We start from the raw sequence: 19,097 nt of genomic DNA, 5'->3' as shown, positions 1-19,097 counted from the left end.
CAGATCCGGAGTAACGGTTATTTTGTTTTCCTTTACACTTGTGCACTGGAAATGACATTAAGCAATCTTGAATCTTAAACCATATTGATTTATTAAAAATAAATGTCCAAGGAATACAGAGCCTGTCTGCAAATCTGTATGGCAATAAACAAATCATTCTGGGCCCCCACCAAGTTTGGGCCTTTGCTCTGGCTGTATGTCCTTGCTCCCCACACTGGGCTGCAGTGCTGTGGTTACAGGCTGTGCACTGGGTCCGGGTGTTGTGGCTACAGGTTGTGCACTGGGTCCGAGTGTTGTGGCTACAGGTTGTGAACTGGGTCCGGGTGTTGTGGCTACAGGTTGTGAACTGGGTCCGGGTGTTGTGGCTACAGGTTGTGCACTGGGTCTGGGTGTTGTGCCCACAGGCTGTGCACTGGGTCCGAGTGTTGTGGCTACAGGTTGTGAACTGGGTCCGGGTGTTGTGGCTACAGGTTGTGCACTGGGTCCGGGTGTTGTGCCTACAGGCTGTGCACTGGGTCCGGCTGTTGTGGCTACAGGTTGTGCACTGGGTCCGAGTGTTGTGCCTACAGGTTGTGCACTGGGTCCGAGTGCTGTGCCCACAGGTTGTGCACTGGGTCTGGGTGTTGTGCCTACAGGTTGTGCACTGGGTCCGGGTGTTGTGCCTACAGGTTGTGCACTGGGTCCGGATGTTGTGGCTACAGGTTGTGCATTGGGTCTGGGTGTTGTGGCTGTAGGCAGTGCACTGGGTCCAGGTGTTGTGCCTACAGGCTGTGAACTGAGTCTGGGTGTTGTGCCTACAGGCTGTGAACTGAGTCTGGGTGTTGTGTCTACAGGTTGTGCACTGGGCCCAGGTGTTGTGCCTACAGGCTGTGCACTGAGTCCGGCTGTTGTGCCCAGAGGCTGTGCACTGGGCCCAGGTGTTGTGCCTACAGGTTGTGCACTGGGTCTGGGTGTTGTGTCTACAGGTTGTGCACTGGGTCCGGGTGTTGTGTCTACAGGTTGTGCACTGGGTCCGGATGTTGTGTCTACAGGCTGTGCACTGGGTCTGGGTGTTGTGTCTACAGGTTGTGCACTGGGTCCGGGTGTTGTGCCTACAGGCTGTGCACTGGGTCCGGCTGTTGTGCCCAGAGGCTGTGCACTGGGTCTGGGTGTTGTGTCTACAGGTTGTGCACTGGGTCCGGCTGTTGTGACTACAGGCTGTGCACTGGGTCCGGGTGTTGTGTCTACAGGTTGTGCACTGGGTCCGGCTGTTGTGCCCAGAGGCTGTGCACTGGGTCTGGGTGTTGTGTCTACAGGTTGTGCACTGGGTCCGGCTGTTGTACCCACAGGCAGTGCACTGGGTCCGGGTGTTGTGGTCACAGGCAGTACACTGGGTCTGGGTGTTGTGCCCAGAGGCTGTGCACTGGGCCCGGGCATTGCAGCTACAGCAGAACCAGTTGTTGTGACTACAGGTGGCACACTGATTTCTGGAACTGTATCCACAGATGTCCCGGTGGTTTTCAGAGCTGCAGCTTGACCTTCGGCATCAGGATTTGCGGACTCCATCCCTTCATCCATTATCATATTGACTTCAACCTCGGTGGACGATCTCAAGGATTGACTTTCCTTGCTAGCGTCTGTGTCTACCCTGTAGTGACGGACTGTAATGAACGGCGAGGACCTCCTCTTCCTCCCCTGGGAAGCCCTTTGCGTAATGGTGGGTTTCAGTACTTTCCTCAGCATCTTCAATGTCGAGCTCTCAAAGCATCTCCGCTTCCTGGGCTTTGCAGCCCTGACCGCACCTCCCCTCCCCACCCGCTCCCTGTCCCTGTCCACCTCCTGCCTTGTCAGCTCAGTGTAGTCACGGCTATAAGCATCGTAGTCAGTCCTCATGCCAAGGGAGGACTGCCTGGATACTGTGTGAAGTGGGATGAACCTGGACAGGTAGTTTATTCGGGAGGAGATGTTGCTGGTTATGGTCTGAGTGTCATAGGAGGGCACAGTACACATGATGAAGTCCGACTCGGTCAGCTCAAAGCAAGACGAAGGATTTGTAATGACAAACCTAGAGCAAAGTACAACAGGTTCAGAGCAGCAGTCGGAACGATATCGCTGAGACTGCACTTGAAGATTCGTTATATTTGTCACACGTGCATTGAAACATACAGGGAAATGCGTCGTTTGTGCCAATGACCAACACAGTGCGTGAAATTTAAAAGACTACTAGACAGGTATATGGAGGAATTTAAGGTGGGGGTTTATATGGGAGGCAGGGTTTGAGGGTCAGCACAACATTGCGGGCCGAAGGGCCTGTAATGTGCTGTACTATTCTACGTTCTATGTTCTATGACTCTAAGTGTTGCTACGCCTCCGACGCCAACAAATCATGCCCACAATTTACTAACTCTAACTCGCAAGCCTTTGGAGCGTGGGAGAGAACTGGAGCACCCGGAGCAAATCCATGTGGTCACGGGGAGAATGTACAAACTTTTACAGACATCGTCATCATTATTGTGCTGTGTTGTATAACATAGACAATCATGGTGACCATGATTGTTCTTGGCAAATTTTTCTACATCGCCATTGCCTTCTTCTGGGCAGTGTCCCAGCCATTATCAATACTCTGTCTGCTGTCAGTGGTCACATAACCAGGACTTGTGATCTGCACCAGCTGCTCGTACGACCACCCACCACCTGTTCTCATGGCTTCACGTGACCCTGATCGGGGTGGGAGGGGGTAAGCAGGTGCTACACCTTGCCCGAGGGTGACCTGCAGGCTAGCGGAGGGAAGGAGTGCCTCACACCTCCTTTGGTTAAGGTACATCTCCACCCCGCTACCCATCTCTTTACGGACTGCAGTGGGAATTGAACCCTGATTGCTGGCACTGGACAGCGTTGTGCTACCCCGCTGGCACTAGAAAGTGCTGTGCTACCCCGCTGGCACTGGACAACATTGTGCTATCCCACTGGCACTGGCCCCTCTGATTGACCTGCTGTAGAAAGATGACATTAAACCGGTAATGATGCAGGGAAGATTCAGAGGAAAAGTAAATGCGGTTGAACTATTTCACTGGGCACAGAGACCTGTAGACAGGGACTCAGGTTTAAGGCAGCTGGCGGACTGGATGGCACAGTGCCAGCGTAATGCTTCACAGTGCCAGCCACCTGGTTGAACTCCTGCCGCAGTCTGTGGGTTTCCTCCGGGTGCTCTGGTTTCTTCCCACACGCCGTGTCGTATGGGTTCGGGTCAGTCAGTTGTGGGCATGCTATGTTGGCACTGGAAGCACAGTGACACTTGTGGGCTGCCCCCAGCGTATCCTCGGGCTGTGCTGGTCATTGACACAAAAAACACATTTCAATGGGACAGATAAGGCGAACCTTAAAGATTTTTTATCTTTAAGCTCTGGGGCAGAGGACATCCAAAACATTCCTGCCTGTCCCCCAAAGCACCCAAACGACACATCTGGCAGCTGTTTAGTCAGCAGGTACAGAGTGGGGAAAGAAAGATCGAGGGGCCAGGTGCCCTGCCAGCTGTTACAGGGTTTCCGGGGCTGTCGGTGTGGCCAGTGCGACTGTGCTCAGACAGAGCCGGTGTGCAGGGGGACTTACCGTTTCTTTGACAGTTTGCCTGGGTCTTGCAGTCGAAATACACCAAAGCAGAGGATCCCGTACTGGAGCAGAGCTTTGCAGAACAGGTCTCCATACTTTCCACCATGCTGGGGGGACAGAGGTGGCCATTAGGGACAAGTAGATCTGCTGCTTCCTGACAGATAACTCACGCCAGGGGCTGTACCTCCATCCCCTCTGCCCACAGCCATACCCATTGACTCAACATCTCCGTCACCCCCTCTACATCTGCCCAGGGCAAGGCCCAAACAGTAAACACAAAAGCTTCTTGAATGCACAGGACTGGAAAAAGCTGCAGACGCTTGCAGACTCAGCCAGTTCCATCATGGGCAATGGCCTCCCCAGCATCGAGAACATCTTCAAAAGGTGGCACCTCAAGACAGCAGCGTCCATCATCACCCAGGACATGCCCTCTTCTCACTACTACCATCAGGGAGGAGGTACAGGAGCCTGAAGACACTCACTCAATGTTTTAGGAACATCTCCCTTCCCTCCAAATGTTATGCCAATCTCTTAACATACCCTAAGATCAACCTAACCCTTCCTTGCCACATTCCCTTCCAGTTCTCTTTCATTGATGGAATTATAGAGTCATGGAAAACTACAGCACAGAAACAGGCCCTTCAGCCCATCTAGTCTGTGCTGAACTATTTAAACTGCCTAGTCTATTGACCTGCACCTGGACCATACCCCAAAATCCATGTACTAAATGTTGAAATCAAACTCGCACCCATCACTCGTGCTGGCAGCTCGCTCCACTCTCACCACTCTCTGAATGAAGAAGTTTTCCCTCATGCTCCCCTTAAACTTTCCAGCTTTTGCCCTTAACCCATGATCTGTGGTTCAGTGGAAAAAGCCTGCTTGCATTTACCCTATCTATACCCCATGTTCCTGTCCAAGAGTCTCTAAATGTCCCTAATCTACGGACGTGGTCCCAAAGATCCCTCTGGCCTCCACACTGCTGAGAATCCTGCCATTAACCACTCAGCCTTCAAGATCAGCCTCCCAAAGTGAACCACTTCACACTTCTCCAGATTGAACTCCATCTGCCCCTTCTCAGCCCGACTCTGCCTCCCATTGTAACCTACAACAACCTTCTAGACTATCCACAACTCCTCCGACCTCCGCGTCATCAGATTAACGTTCAGGTTCAGATCCGTTCCATTTACCACACGGACATTGAAAAGTGTCCTGTGTGTTAACAACCAACGAACCCGAGGGTGTGCTGGAGGCTGCCACACACCCGGTGCCAACACAGCATGCCCACAATGTTCATCAGAACAACACAAAACAGAGCAAGCAACAAAACACCCGCAGCAAAACAAACCCCGTTTCTCCCTCCCTCTCACACACAGACAATCCTCCAAACCCAGGACAGGCTTCTGGGCCTCCAGCAGACTGGCAGACAACAGACCTCTGACTTCCCCAGTTGAACTCACACTCAGGAGCACTTGCAAAACATGAACAATACCCATAAGAGGCCATGCCTCCCTCTCCACTCCCCACATCTCCCCTCCCCTCCCCACCACTCCCCCTCCACTGAACCCCTCCCCTCCCCAGACTCCTCCTCCAATCCCCACCCCTTCTTCCACTCCCCACCTCTCCCCTCCCTCCCCACCTCTCCCCTTCCATTCCCCCTTCCCTCCCCTCTTTCTCCACTCCCCACCCCTTCTACTCCACTCTGAACCCCTCCCTCCACTCCCTACCTCTCCTCCTCTACTGCCCACCCCTTTCCTCCACTCCAAACCCCTCCCCCTCCATTCTGAACTCCTCACCTCCTCTCCTCCTCCAGCCCCCACCCCTCATACACCAGGTGACAGTCGGATTAGACTGTTGAAGTATTATTTCTTGGCAGATGAACACAGCTTAACTGGTTGTATTTTAAAGTCCAAAGAACTTCTAATATTAAAGTATGCATACATCATACAACCTTGAGGTTTGTCTCCTAGCAGACTGCCATAAGCAAAGAAACCAAAAAGAACCTGTTAAAAAAAGACTGTTGAACACCCGGTGAGCAGAGAGGAAAACCAGTGACAGCGAGTAAATAGAATTCTGAACTTAAGTCCATGAAGTAAGTCCCATAGTTCAGCATTACAGTGTCTCATGGAGCAGCGATCCGAATAGGCCCATCCCTCACCTTAGGCCCCAACACCCCGACCTTCTCAATCTGTCCTGGCGCCTAAACTGACGTTCAAACATTGGGTTCAATTGCCTCGATACGCTCTGAGGCCAGCACAAAACTGCCTCGATTTGGCCTGTATCCCAATCTTCCCAATTTAGCCCTGCTGAAGTCTCCATCCAAAGGTCAGGTTCACACTCTGGAACGCTTTGGAACGTTCCGGTGCCTGGACCTTGCTACCACGAATTGGCCTGTAACCAACCTTTCCGAATTGGCACAGTGCTTAAGTCTCCATCCAAACATTGAGTTCTTATATACTTGTAACTGTTTAGTATGCCTCCTAGTGGTCACAGTGTGTATGTGCACTTGTTCAGTGTGTCCCCTATTGGTCACAATATGTTTACACAGATGTTCAATATATCCCCGAATAGTTACACCTGTATGATTCTGGAAAGCTCTGGAAATTTCACCAGTGCTGCATTATTTGAATAGGGGCTTTCTGATTGGTTGACTCTTATTTACAAATTTGAATGGGATGTTTCTTATCAATGGGTATAAGAGGAGCTCACCGTGCACTGGTGCCATCTTTTTGCTGTTCTCTCTCTTCAATTACTAGACCTCTATCACTGTCCACTGTTCCATTTTTTTGTTCTACTAACTTAACAAAATGACTGTGAGTCAAGTTTTGTTCCTCTTTCCTGATTTTGGATGAATAACATCAGAACGCAACGTGACCCACCGCAAACTCCTCAAAGCGCCTGTCGCACATGGTGATATAGGCCAGCTTGCAGCGGTTCCTCTGGTCCATGTTGTCCTGGGCATTGATACTGCCCCTCAGTGCGTCCTCATCAGCCAGCTGCTCATCGAGCTCTGGGGAGGCACCTCCTGTCACCAGGGTGCGGATCAGCAGCAGAATATTGTCATTGAAGTACGTCTGTAGAAAGAGGCAGAGATCAAGAGCTCAAAGCTCAAAGTAAATTTATTATCAAAGACACAAACGCAAGAGATTCTGCAGATGCTGGCCATCAATGTGCATGCGTTACTCTTCATTAGCAAAGTATGTCACCATATACTGACTATCTGGAGATTCAATTTCTTGCCGAACAAATAAATACAATGGAATCAATGAAAAACTCCACACAAAGACTGACAAACAGCCAATATGCAAAAGAAAACAAATTGTGCAAACACAAACAAAAAACAAATAAATAGATAGGCAGACAAATTAATAGATAATAAGACTGAGAACATAAGTAGTAGAGTCCTTGAACATGAGTCTGCAGGTTGTGGAGTCAGTTCAGAGTTCAGGTGAGTGAAGTTATCCACACTGGTTCAGGAGCCTGATGTTTGAGGGGTAATAACTGCTCCTGAACCTGGTGGTGTGGGACCTGATGGTTGAGGGGTAATAACTGTTCTTGAACCTGGTGGTGTGGGACCTGATGGCTGAGGGGTAATAACTGTTCCTGAACCTGGTAATGTGGGACCTGATGGCTGAGGGGTAATAACTGTTCCTGAACCTGGTGGTGTGGGACCTGATGGTTGTAGGGTAATAACTGCTCCTGAACCTGGTGGTGTGGGACCTGATGGTTGAGGGGTAATAACTGTTCCTGAACCTGGTAATGTGGGACCTGATGGCTGAGGGGTAATAACTGTTCCTGAACCTGGTGGTGTGGGACCTGATGGTTGTAGGGTAATAACTGTTCCTGAACCTGGTAATGTGGGACCTGATGGTTGAGGGGTAATAACTGTTCCTGAACCTGGTAATGTGGGACCTGATGGTTGAGGGGTAATAACTGCTCCTGAACCTGGTGGTGTGGGACCTGATGGTTGAGGGGTAATAACTGTTCCTGAACCTGGTAATGTGGGACCTGATGGCTGAGGGGTAATAACTGCTCCTGAACCTGGTGGTGTGGGACCTGATGGTTGAGGGGTAATAACTGTTCCTGAACCTGGTAATGTGGGACCTGATGGCTGAGGGGTAATAACTGTTCCTGAACCTGGTGGTGTGGGACCTGATGGTTGTAGGGTAATAACTGTTCCTGAACCTGGTAATGTGGGACCTGATGGTTGAGGGGTAATAACTGCTCCTGAACCTGGTGGTGTGGGACCTGATGGTTGAGGGGTAATAACTGTTCCTGAACCTGGTAATGTGGGACCTGATGGCTGAGGGGTAATAACTGCTCCTGAACCTGGTGGTGTGGGACCTGATGGTTGAGGGGTAATAACTGTTCCTGAACCTGGTAATGTGGGACCTGATGGCTGAGGGGTAATAACTGTTCCTGAACCTGGTGGTGTGGGACCTGATGGTTGTAGGGTAATAACTGTTCCTGAACCTGGTGGTGTGGGACCTGATGGTCGAGGGGTAATAACTGTTCCTGAACCTGGTGGTGTGGGACCTGATGGTTGAGGGGTAATAACTGCTCCTGAACCTGGTGGTGTGGGACCTGATGGTTGTAGGGTAATAACTGTTCCTGAACCTGGTGGTGTGGGATCTGATGGTTGAGGGGTAATAACTGTTCCTGAACCTGGTGGTGTGGGACCTGATGGTTGAGGGGTAATAACTGTTCCTGAACCTGGTGGTGTGGGACCTGATGGTTGTAGGGTAATAACTGTTCCTGAACCTGGTAATGTGGGACCTGATGGTTGAGGGGTAATAACTGCTCCTGAACCTGGTGGTGTGGGACCTGATGGTTCATGGGTAATAACTGTTCCTAAACCTAGTGGTGTGTGTCCTGAGGCTCCTGTACCTCCTGCCCGATGGCAGCCCTGAGAAGAGAGTATGGCCCGGATGGTGGGGGTCCTTGATGATCGATGCTGCTTTCTTGTGGCAGTGCTCCTTGTAGATGGTGCTCAATGGTGGGGAGGGTTTTGCCTGTGATGGACTGAGCTGTGTCCACCACTTTCTGTAGACCTTTCCATTCCTGGACATTGGTGTTTCCAGACCAGGCTGGGATGCAACCAGCTTCCTTTGGACTTGCCATGGCACACTAGCCTCTGAACTGAGAGCAAGAGAAGCGTAATATCCCTCACACTCCAACTTCATCTTCTTCAGCAAAGCCCACACTTCCACACATCTCCCCCCCAACTACCTAGTTCCAGGTTAAACAAGGCACCATTTTAATTCCCTTCCTTGTTTAACAGTTTAAAGATGAGCTTTATTTGTCATATGTAGATCAAAACATACAGTGAAATGTGTCACCGAGAATTGATCTGACACCCTTCCATTCCATCCCTCCTCTCCCCTGCCACCTATGTTCCCTTTCACCTGGTCTCATCTATCTCCTGCCCTTGGCCAGTCTGAATTCCGCAGCCACACAGCATGGAAACAGGCCTTTTGGCACAACTGGTCCATGCCAACCTAAACAAGTCCAATGTGCCCATGTTTGGCTCAATCCCCCCCAAACCAGGGGTTCCCACCCTTACCATTAACTGAGGGGTCCATGGACCGCAGGTTGGGAACCCCTGCTCTAATCCATGTTCCATTCCAAGTATCTTTTAAGTGTTGTTCATACACCTGCCCAATCCATTTCCTCTGGCAGCTCCTTCCCCAAATCAGTGGTAGCAGAACACTGCATTCTCAACATCCATAGGATTGATTTCAATGGCACAAAACTACTGTGCCGTGCCAATGGCTTTTGGGACTGCCTGGTAAAGGAAGCCATTGAAATAAAACGGGAGAAAAAGAATTTTAACAAAGACAAAGGTCTTGTTCTAAGTAAGAACTGGAATTCACTGTAAACATGGTGGGAGAGCAGAAATCTTATTGGGTGAGCTCTAACCAATCAGGAGGGTCGGGCAATGGGGGTATAAATACCACCGGACTAGATATGCCCAGGCATCATCCCTGAAGAAGATGGCAGAGTTTGTCATGGAAACGTCTGTTATAATCGATACCTGTGCCCAATTTCTTTCCATTCTTTTAAGCTTAATGGCATCTTTTCTGTTGCCAGGGGACCCTCCTGGATGGATATATGGAGCTCAGAAAAATAGAGGGCTATGGGTAAGCCTAGGTAGTTCTAAGGTAAGGACATGTTCGGCACAGCTTTGTGGGCCGAAGGGCCTGTATTGTGCTGTAGGTTTTCTATGTTCCTATGGGCCTAGAGATGGAGGTCTGTCTGTGTGTGTGAATTGAATTGACTTGATTTCTTACATCCTTCACATACATGAGGAGCAAAAATCTTTACATTACATCTCCGTCTAAGTGTGCAATGTGCAAACACAGTAATTTATAATAATTTATAATAAACAGAACAGTCAGTGTAACGTAGAAATACACTCAAATCAGCGGGAGTTAATCAGTCTGATGGCCAGGTGGAAGAAGTTGTCCCGGACCTTGTTGGTCCCAGCCTTTATGCTGTGATACCATTTCCCGGATGGTAGCAGCTGGAGTAGATTGTGATTGGGGTGACTCGGGTCCTCAATGAACCTTCAGGCCCTTTTTTACACACCTGTCCTTGTAAATGTCCTGAATCATGGGAAGTTCACAACTACAGATGCGCTGGGCTGTCCGCACCACTCTCAGCAGAGTCCTGCGATCGAGGGAGGTACAGTTCCCGTACCAGGCAGTGATGCAGCCAGTCAGGATGCTTTCAATTGTGACCCTGTAGAAAGTTCTAAGGATTTGGGGGCCCATACCAAACTTCCTCAACCGTCTGAGGTGAAAGAGGTGCTGTTGTGCCTTTTTCACCACTCAGTCGGTGTGTACACACCACGTGACGTCCTCGGTGATGTGGATGCCGAGGAACTTAAAGCTGTTTACCCTCTCAACCCCAGATCCACTGATGTCAAAACGGGTTAGCCCGTCTCCATTCCTCCTGAAATCCACAACCAGCTCCTTTGTTTTTGTGACATTGAGGGAGAGGTTGTTTTCTTGACACCACTGTGTCAGAGAGATGACTTCTTCCCTGTAGGCCACCTTGTTATTGGTTGAGATTAGGCCAATCAATGTAGTGGGTGTGTAGGAGGGTGAGAAGGGGGCATGTTTTGTTGTTGTTGTTTTGTTTGTTCCGCTGCTGTGGCCATCAAACTTTACAACTCCTCCCTTGGAGGGTCAGACACCCTGAGCCAATAGGCTGGTCCTGGACTTATTTCCTGGCATAATTTACATATTATTATTTAATTATTTATGGTGCAACTGTAACGAAAACCAGTTTTCCCTAGGATCAATAAAGTATGACTATGAACATTGTGGGCATCCTATGTTGGCGCTGGAGTGTGTGCCAACACTTGCGGGCTGCCCCCAGCACATGTTGTGTTGGCTGCTAATACAAACAGCACATTTCACTATATGCTTCAATGTACATGTGATAAAGAAACGAATCGGAATCTGACCAAAACTGAACTCAATATTCCAAATGCACCCTCACCAACACCTCGTACACCTGCAACATAATTTTCCAACTTCCACACTGGTTGCCCTGACTGATGAAGGCCGGCGAGCCAAGGGTCTTCTTCACTATCGGTCAGACAGGTTGCACTCACCATACATGTCAGAGAGTTCAGGATACTGAAGGCAAACACACACCCACTGGCGTGAGGCTTGGTGAGATACAGATCAGTGTCCGCTTCACCTCGGTCTCCCTGGTCCAGAAAATAGACGTTCGATTGGTGAACTGTAATTAAAGAGGAAACAGAGTCAGGGAACTCCACCATGGACGGTCCCAAGCCCGGCTGCGAAAGGAGGGGGGTTGGGCATGGAGTGAGCCACCCCACCCTGTAACAATCCAGAGCTACAGATACGCCAACAGAAGCTCCAAAGCCTCATTCCTGGGAGAGGGAGGATTGTAGAACATAGAACATAGAAATCTATAGCACATAACGAAATTGAGAGAGTACAGAGAAGATTTACTCGACTGTTACCTGGGATTCATCACCTAAGTTACAGAGAAAGGTTGAACAAGTTGGGTCTTTATTCTTTGGAGCATAGAAGGTTGAGGGGGGACTTGATAGAGGTGTTTAAAATTATGAGGGGGATAGATAGAGTTGACGTGGATAGGCTTTTTCCATTGGGAGTGGGGGAGATTCAAACAAGAGGACATGAGTTGAGAGTTAAAGGGCAAAAGTTTAGGGGTAACATGAGGGGGAACTTCTTTACTCAGAGAGTGGTAGCTGTGTGGAACGAGCTTCCAGCAGAAGTCGTTGAGGCAGGTTCTATGTTGTCATTTAAAGTTAAATTGGATAGATATATGGACAGGAAGGGAATGGAGGGTTATGGGCTGAGTGCGGGTTGGTGGGCCTTGGTGAGAGTAAGGGTTCGGCATGGACTAGAAAGGCCAAGATGGCCTGTTTCCGTGCTGTAATTGTTATATGGTTAATTGTTATTGTTATTACAGGTCCTTCAGCCCACAATGTTGTGACTACCATATAATCTACTCTAGAAACTGTCTAGAATTTCCCTGCCACATAGTCCTCTATTTTTCTAAGCACCATGTACCTACCTTCATTCATTCATTCAGGTGCCTTGCCGTTCGGCGTGGGCGATCATGTCTCTCCATCCATCACGGTCCCTGACCCTCCGAATTGTAGTTGTTGCCTCCCCTGTTTCTATAGATGTTATTCCATCTATCATTTTCATTCTCTGTCTGCCTCTGATTCTTTTTCCTTCCAGCTTTCCAGTTGTAACTAAATGTTCTAATGTCTCTCTTCGCATGATGTGTCCAAAGAATTTTGATTGCTGTTTTCTGATTTTTTAAAGAAATGTACATTTTGTTTTCATTCTCTGTAGAACTTCTGTACCTGCCTGAGAGTCTCTTAAAAGACCCTATTGTATCTGCCCCTACCACCATCACTGGCAGTGCATTCCACACACCCAGAACTCCCTTGTACTTCCTTTTCCAGGTCATTTATGAAAATCACGAAGATGAGGGGGTCCCAGCACAGATCCCTGCTGAACACCACTGGTCACTGTCCTCCATGCAGGATATGAACCAACTACAAACACACTTGTCTTCTGTGGGCAAGCCAATTCTGGATCCACAAAAGGACCCCATGCCTCCTTAATTTCTGAATGAGCCTTGCATGGGGAACCTTATCAAATGCCCTACTGAAATCCATATACACTACACCCAATGCTCGACCTTTATCAATGTGCTTTGTTACATCCTCAAAGAATTCTGTCAGGCTCATAAAACACAACCTGCCCTTGACAAAGCCTTGCTGACTATCCCTAATCAGATTATGTGTCTCCAAATGCTCATAAATTCTGCTTCTCCGGATTTTCTACAAGAACTTGCCCACCACTGAAATCAGACTCACTGGTCTATAATTTCCTGGCTTATCTCTACTCCCTTTCTTGAACAAGGGAACAATATTCTCAACCCTCCAATCCTCTGGTACTTCTCCCGTCCCTATTGATGATACAAAGATCATCGCCAGAGGCTCAGCAATCTCCTCCCTCGCTTCCCACAGTAGCCTGAGGTATATCTTGTCTGGACCCAGCAACCTATCCAACTTGATGCTTTCCAAAAGCTCCAGCACATCCTCTTTCTTAATGTCTGTATGCTCAAGCGTTTCAGTCCGCTGTAAGTCATCCCCACAACTGCCAAGGTCTTTTTCCCTGGTGAATACTGAAGAGAAACGGATGTAGGAGTCAACCCGGTGGGGGGGGGGGGGCGGGATTCATTCAGTATCTCCGCTACTTCCTCCAACTCCATGCACACATTTCCACGATTGCACCTGATTGGTCCTATTCTCACCTGGCTCGTCCTCTTCCTCTTCACAGACTTGTAGAATGCCTTGGGAGTTTTCCTTAATCCTGCTCACCAAGGCCTTTTCATGGCCCCTTCTGGCTCTCCTAATTCCATTCTTAAGCTCCTTCCTAACACCCTTGCAATTTTCTAGAGCTCTAACAGTACCTACTTTCTTGAACATTTCGTAAGCTTTTCTTTTCTTCTTAACTAGATTTTCTACATCCTTTGTACACCATGGTTCTTTTACCCTATCATCCTTTCCCTGCCTCAATGAAACGTACCCATGCAGAACGCCATGCAAATGTTCCCTGAGCATTTGTCACAATTCTGCTGTGCATTTCCCTGAGAACATCTGTTTGCAATTTATGCTCCCAAGTTTCTGCCTAATAGCATCATGTTGCCCTCTACCCCAATTAAATATTTTCTCAGATTGTCTGTTCCTATCCTTCTCCAGCGCTATGGTGAAGGAGATAGAGTTGTGAGCACTAGCTACAAAATAGTCTCCCACTGAGAGACCTGGCACCTGACCAGGTTCATTTCCCAACAACAGATCAAGTACAGCCTCTCCTCTAGTTGGCTTATCTACATATTGCATCACATTACATATTCCTGAACACACTTAACAAACTTTACCCCATCCAAACCCCTTGCTCTAAGGAGATATTAGTCAATATTAGGCAAATTAAAATCACCATCACAACAACCCTATTATTATTGCACCGTTCCAGAATCTGCCTCCCTATCTGCTCCCCGATGTCTCTGTTACTATTAGGTGGTCTATAAAAAACACCCTGTTGAGTTATTGCTCCCTTCCTGTTTCTGACTTCCACCCACACTGTCCCAGTAGAAAATCCCTCCATGAATTCTTCCTTTTCTGCAGCCGTGATACTATCCCTGATTAGCAACGCCACGCCCCCATCTCCTTTGCCACCCTCCCAGTCCTTTTTGAAGCATCTAAAGCACTCAGCAGCCAATCCCGCCACCGAGACACCCAAGCCTCTGTAATGGCTCTGTGATGTACAGTCTAGTCCCGCCAAACCAGCAAGACTGGGCTGTCCCAACCCACCCCTGGTTTGTGTAATGCTGTGTAATTTGCTACCCTGTTACAACTCAGTGCCAAGAAATAACAGACAGCACACTATATACGATTAAATGAACTATATTTATGAATGTTAACTTAATTAAAGGCGTAGTAAAGAAAAGAAAGGAAAAAAATGAAAAGGACCCATTATAATTAAACAGTCTAATGTGCACAAGTTGGAGCTGAGCTCTTCCCAGAGTCATATTCATTGATCCTCAGTTGACTGCAGAACCTTGCTCCATCGAACCACAGTCCCCCACTGGGTTGATTCCTACATCCGGTTCTCTTCAGCATCTTCTCTCTTTATCTCCCGCTAAACAAAGGGCTCAGATCACATTCCAAAGCACCCGTTATCACCCAAACACTACTGCTCCAGAAAGACCGTTTTCCCAGGGCTCTGCAGTACTAATATGTATCACAGCCTCTGCCTGCTCACCCTCCTGTTCAAGAATATTCTGCAACCGCTCGGAAACATCAACACACTATCCTGGCATCTCTTTTGCTGCTGCGGGATCTCTTACCTGTCCTCATAACTATCGAGTCGCCCCTGACTATTGCTTCGCCTAACTTCACCCTACCCTTCTGAGGCTCAGAGATGACCACAGTGCCGTTGGTTTGGCTGCTGCTGCCTTGCCCATCCCCAGCCGGCCGTCTTCACCTAGAATACGCACGAAGTCGTGTGGTGAAAGTAGAAGCCACAGGGCTGATCAGCCTTCCACTGGCCCAGGCCAGAGGACTCTGGTGAGCTGCTTTCGGCACCCTGTGCCCCAGTAGTGGTGATGGGCTGAAGAAGAAGGTGAGAGAGATGGATAGGGAATCACCCTGGGAAATGGTGACTTAGGGTGCTAGGCTGAAGGGATTGTTTCACGTCTCACTTAGAGATACAGTACGGTAACTGGCCCTTCTGGGGCAACCCGCCCACATGGCCCAGTTACGCCGTTGTGGCCGGTTTACCCCATGGAATGTAGGAGGAAACCCACGTGGTCACGGGAGGAAGACACAAACATCATGCAGACTGTGCTGTCACGGGGAGAGTGTACAAACTCTTGAACAGACCTCTTGTGCAATAAAGATGGAATCTGGACCTTGCAGCTTGCTGTGTGTCTGCACTGCGCTTTCTCTGGAAGTGGAACTCTTTAGTCTACGTTCTGTGATCACTTTGCTCTATGACTACCTAAATGCAGTAATGTTTGGATATAATAACAATAAAATGTAGATAACAAAATTGTAATAAAATTAATAATACAACTGTAACATCATGTATCTCATAACCAATCACCATTCACTGAGATAACCACAGTGTACTTACAGAAGAGCAGAAAGGATGCTGTGAGGGTATGAAATGATGTCAACTACAACTGATAATAGATTTTGTAATTCTAAACCAAGTCAGCAGAAAAGCAGAAATCTTTTATGTTGTTATATTGACTACAAGAAAGCATTTGATTCTGTCCCACCCCACAGTCACGATTAATAGAAGCTCTTAATATACATAAACTACACCCTGTACTTGTGAAATTCCTACAAAATTTGATATAGCATTGGTGTACTATAATTACACTATTAACAATCAAGAATAAACAACCACTGTTACCAAAATAAACAGCGATTTTCCGGAGCAACTCTCAAAACCTACTATGGTTCTGTCTAGCTTCAAACTCAATCTATAATTTACTGAATCAGACACAACCAAACAAATTATACCTTGACACATCTTCTATACATGGACAATTTAAAACCAAGCAAGGGAGGAGGTTGCTGAGCCTCTGACGATGATCTTTGTGTCATCAATAGGGACGGGAGAAGTGCTAGAGGATTGGAGGGTTGCAAATGTTGTTCCCTTGTTCAAGAAAAGGAGTAGAGCTAATCCAGGAAATTATAGACCAGTGAGTCTAACTTCAGTGGTGGGCAAGTTGTTGGAGAAGATCCTGAGAGGCAGGATTTATGAGCATTTGGAGAGACATAATCTGATTAGGGATAGTCAGCATGGCTTTGTCAAGGGCAGGTCGTGCATTATGAGCCTGACAGAATTCTCTGAGGATGTAACAAAACACATTGATCAAGGTAGAGCAGTGGATGTAGTGTATATGGATTTCAGCAAGGCATTTAATAAGGTTCCCCATGCCAGGCTCCTTCTGAAATTAAGAAGGCATGGGATACAAGGAGACCTTGTTTTGTGGATCCAGAACTGGCTTGCCCACAGAAGGCAAAGTGTGGTTGTAGATGATTCGTATTCTGCATGGAGGTCGGTGACCAGTGGTGTTCCACAGGGATCTATTTCCGGGACCCCTTCTCTTTGTGATTTTTATAAATAACCTGGATGAGGAAGTAGAAGGGTGGGTTAGTAAGTTTGCTGATGACACAAAGGTTGGGGGTGTTGTGGAGAGTCTGGAGGGTTGTCAAAGGTTACAGCGGGACATCGATAGGATGCAGAACTGGGCTGAGAAGTGGCAGATGGAGTTCAACCCAGATAAGTGTGAAGTAGTTCATTTTGGTAGGTCAAATTTGAAGACAGAAAGTAATATTAATGGTAAAACTCACAGCAATGTGGAGGATCAGAGAGATCTCGGGGTCCATACCCATATGAGACTCAAAGTTGCTGAACAGGGTGACAGTGTTGTTAAGAATGTGGTGTGTTGGCCTTCATCAACTATAGGATTGAGTTCAAGAGCTGTGAAGTAATGTTACAGCTTATAAGACCTTAGTCAGACCCCACTTGCAGTACTGTGTTCAGTTCTGGTCACCTCACTACAGGAAGGATGTGGATACTATAGAGAGAGCACAGAGGAGATTTACAAGGATGTTGCTTGGATTGGGGAGCATGCCTTATGGAATAGGTTGAGTGAACTTGGCCTTTTCTCCTTGGAGCGACAGAGGATGAGAGGCATTGATCGTGTGGATAGCCAGAGGTTTTTTTCCAGGGCTTAAATGGCTAACATGAGGGGGCATAGTTTTAAGGTGCTTGGAAGAAGGTACAAGGGGGATGTCAGAGGTAAGTTTTTCGCACAGAGTGGTGGGTGCATGGAATGCACTGCCAATGATGGTGGTCAAAGTGGATACAATAGGGTCTTTTAAGAGACTCTTAGATAGGTACATGGAGTTTAGAAAAATAGAGGACTATGCAGTAGGGAAATTCTGGGCAGTTTCTAGAGTAGGTTACACGGTCAGCAAAACATTGTGGGCTGAACGGCCTGTAATGTGCTGTAGATTTCTATGATCTACGTTCTATGTTCATACGCTCCTTCATCAGTAAAGCTAAAGCAATGAATTCAAATAACAGAACTTTTCTCGAAAGATATACATATGAACTTTGGACTGGATAAGTGCAGAACATTAAACATAAGGAAAGGTGCAACAGAATACAAAACAGAACAGCGGGATACAATACAACCGATGGACGATTATGAAATATACAAGTATCTGTGATATCAACAAGCAAAGAAAATAGATCACAGTGCAATAAAGAGAAAACTTTCAACAGCATTTACTTCAAAGCAACGAAATCTGCCAATCAATAGTATAAATACAACAAAGGCAACAAACACTTTCGCTATATTAACATATTCTTTTGGCATATTATCTTGGTCCAAAACCATTCTGTAAAACTTACAAAGAAAAATAAGAACTGAAATACATATTTTATAAAACACCATATACACTCAACCACACCTAGATTAACACTACCTGACCAAAGGGGGAAGAGGAATGACAGACATTAAAAATTTACACAACAGTCTGATAAGACTTCTGAGGATATACTTTCATCAGCGAAAACAGGATTCGGCACTCCATGCAATTCTGATAAGAAGTATTCACCACTAAACTTAAGTGAAAGTACAATCTAGAAAAATAAAGGAATTATCACTACAGAAGAAGAAGTTAACCAATGGACGAGCACGACTCTTCAGAGAAGACATCCTCATGAGCTGAACAGACTACATGTTAATAGGGAATCATTGAGCGCCTGGGTCAGGGTTGGAGACCTCTTCCCAGACACAGAGGGGTTGCTTGTGGCAACACTTGATCAGGTAGTGAACATAACAAATGATCAAAATACATAATAAAAGAACAAAAAATTCAAGATGATAAACGCAGAAAATGCCAAAAACAAACCAGAAACCAGAAACAAACCAACACATACAACACTCACAACACGCTGGAGGAACTCAGCAGGTCGGGCAGCATCCGTGGAAACGATGAGTCGACGTTTCCGGCCGGAACCCTTCGTCAGGACTGAAGAGGGAGGGGGCAGAGGCCCTATAAAGCAGGTGGGGGGAGGGTGGGAAGGAGAAGGCTGGTAGGTTCCAGGTGAAAAACCAGTAGGGGGAAAGATAAAGGGGTGGCGGAGGGGAGGCAGGGAGGGGATAGGCAGGAAAGGTGAAGAAAGAATAGGGGAAAACACAATGGGTAGTAGAAGGAGGCAGAACCATGAGGGAGGTGATAGGCAGATGGGGGAGGGGCAGAGTGAAACTGGGATGGGGGAAGGGAGGGGGAGGAAATTACCGGAAGTTTGAGAATTCAATGTTCATACCAAGGGGCTGCAGACTACCTAGACAGTATATGAGGTGTTGCTCCTCCAACCTGAGTTTAGCCTCATCATGGC

General features: G+C 47.7%; 1 protein-coding gene and 1 long non-coding RNA gene across 2 annotated transcripts in view; both read right to left on the bottom strand.

Annotated features, from left to right (window-relative positions):
• Positions 1 to 1,822: 1,822 nt before the first annotated feature.
• LOC140202360 (uncharacterized) lies at positions 1,823 to 5,819 on the bottom strand. The gene is made up of 3 exons (XR_011887081.1): positions 5,744 to 5,819; positions 3,589 to 3,695; positions 1,823 to 2,044 (listed from the first exon to the last, which is right to left on the bottom strand). It is a non-coding gene; the product is annotated as an uncharacterized lncRNA (long non-coding RNA).
• A 624-nt stretch (positions 5,820 to 6,443) lies between these two features.
• LOC140202104 (calcium-activated potassium channel subunit alpha-1-like) overlaps positions 6,444 to 19,097 on the bottom strand; it is an 87,300-nt gene continuing 74,646 nt past the window's right edge. Inside the window, exons 23-24 of the mRNA XM_072266962.1 lie at positions 11,207 to 11,337; positions 6,444 to 6,659 (exon numbers count right to left, since the gene is read on the bottom strand). Of these exons, the coding sequence (XP_072123063.1) occupies positions 6,444 to 6,659; positions 11,207 to 11,337 (347 nt within the window). The remainder of the gene's footprint in view (positions 6,660 to 11,206; positions 11,338 to 19,097) is intronic.

The sequence above is a fragment of the Mobula birostris genome, chromosome 8 (genome assembly GCF_030028105.1).
Source record: "Mobula birostris isolate sMobBir1 chromosome 8, sMobBir1.hap1, whole genome shotgun sequence".
NCBI lineage: Eukaryota > Metazoa > Chordata > Chondrichthyes > Myliobatiformes > Myliobatidae > Mobula > Mobula birostris.
Note: the sequence above shows the minus strand (reverse complement) of the source record. Positions and strands in the feature narration are given on the sequence as shown.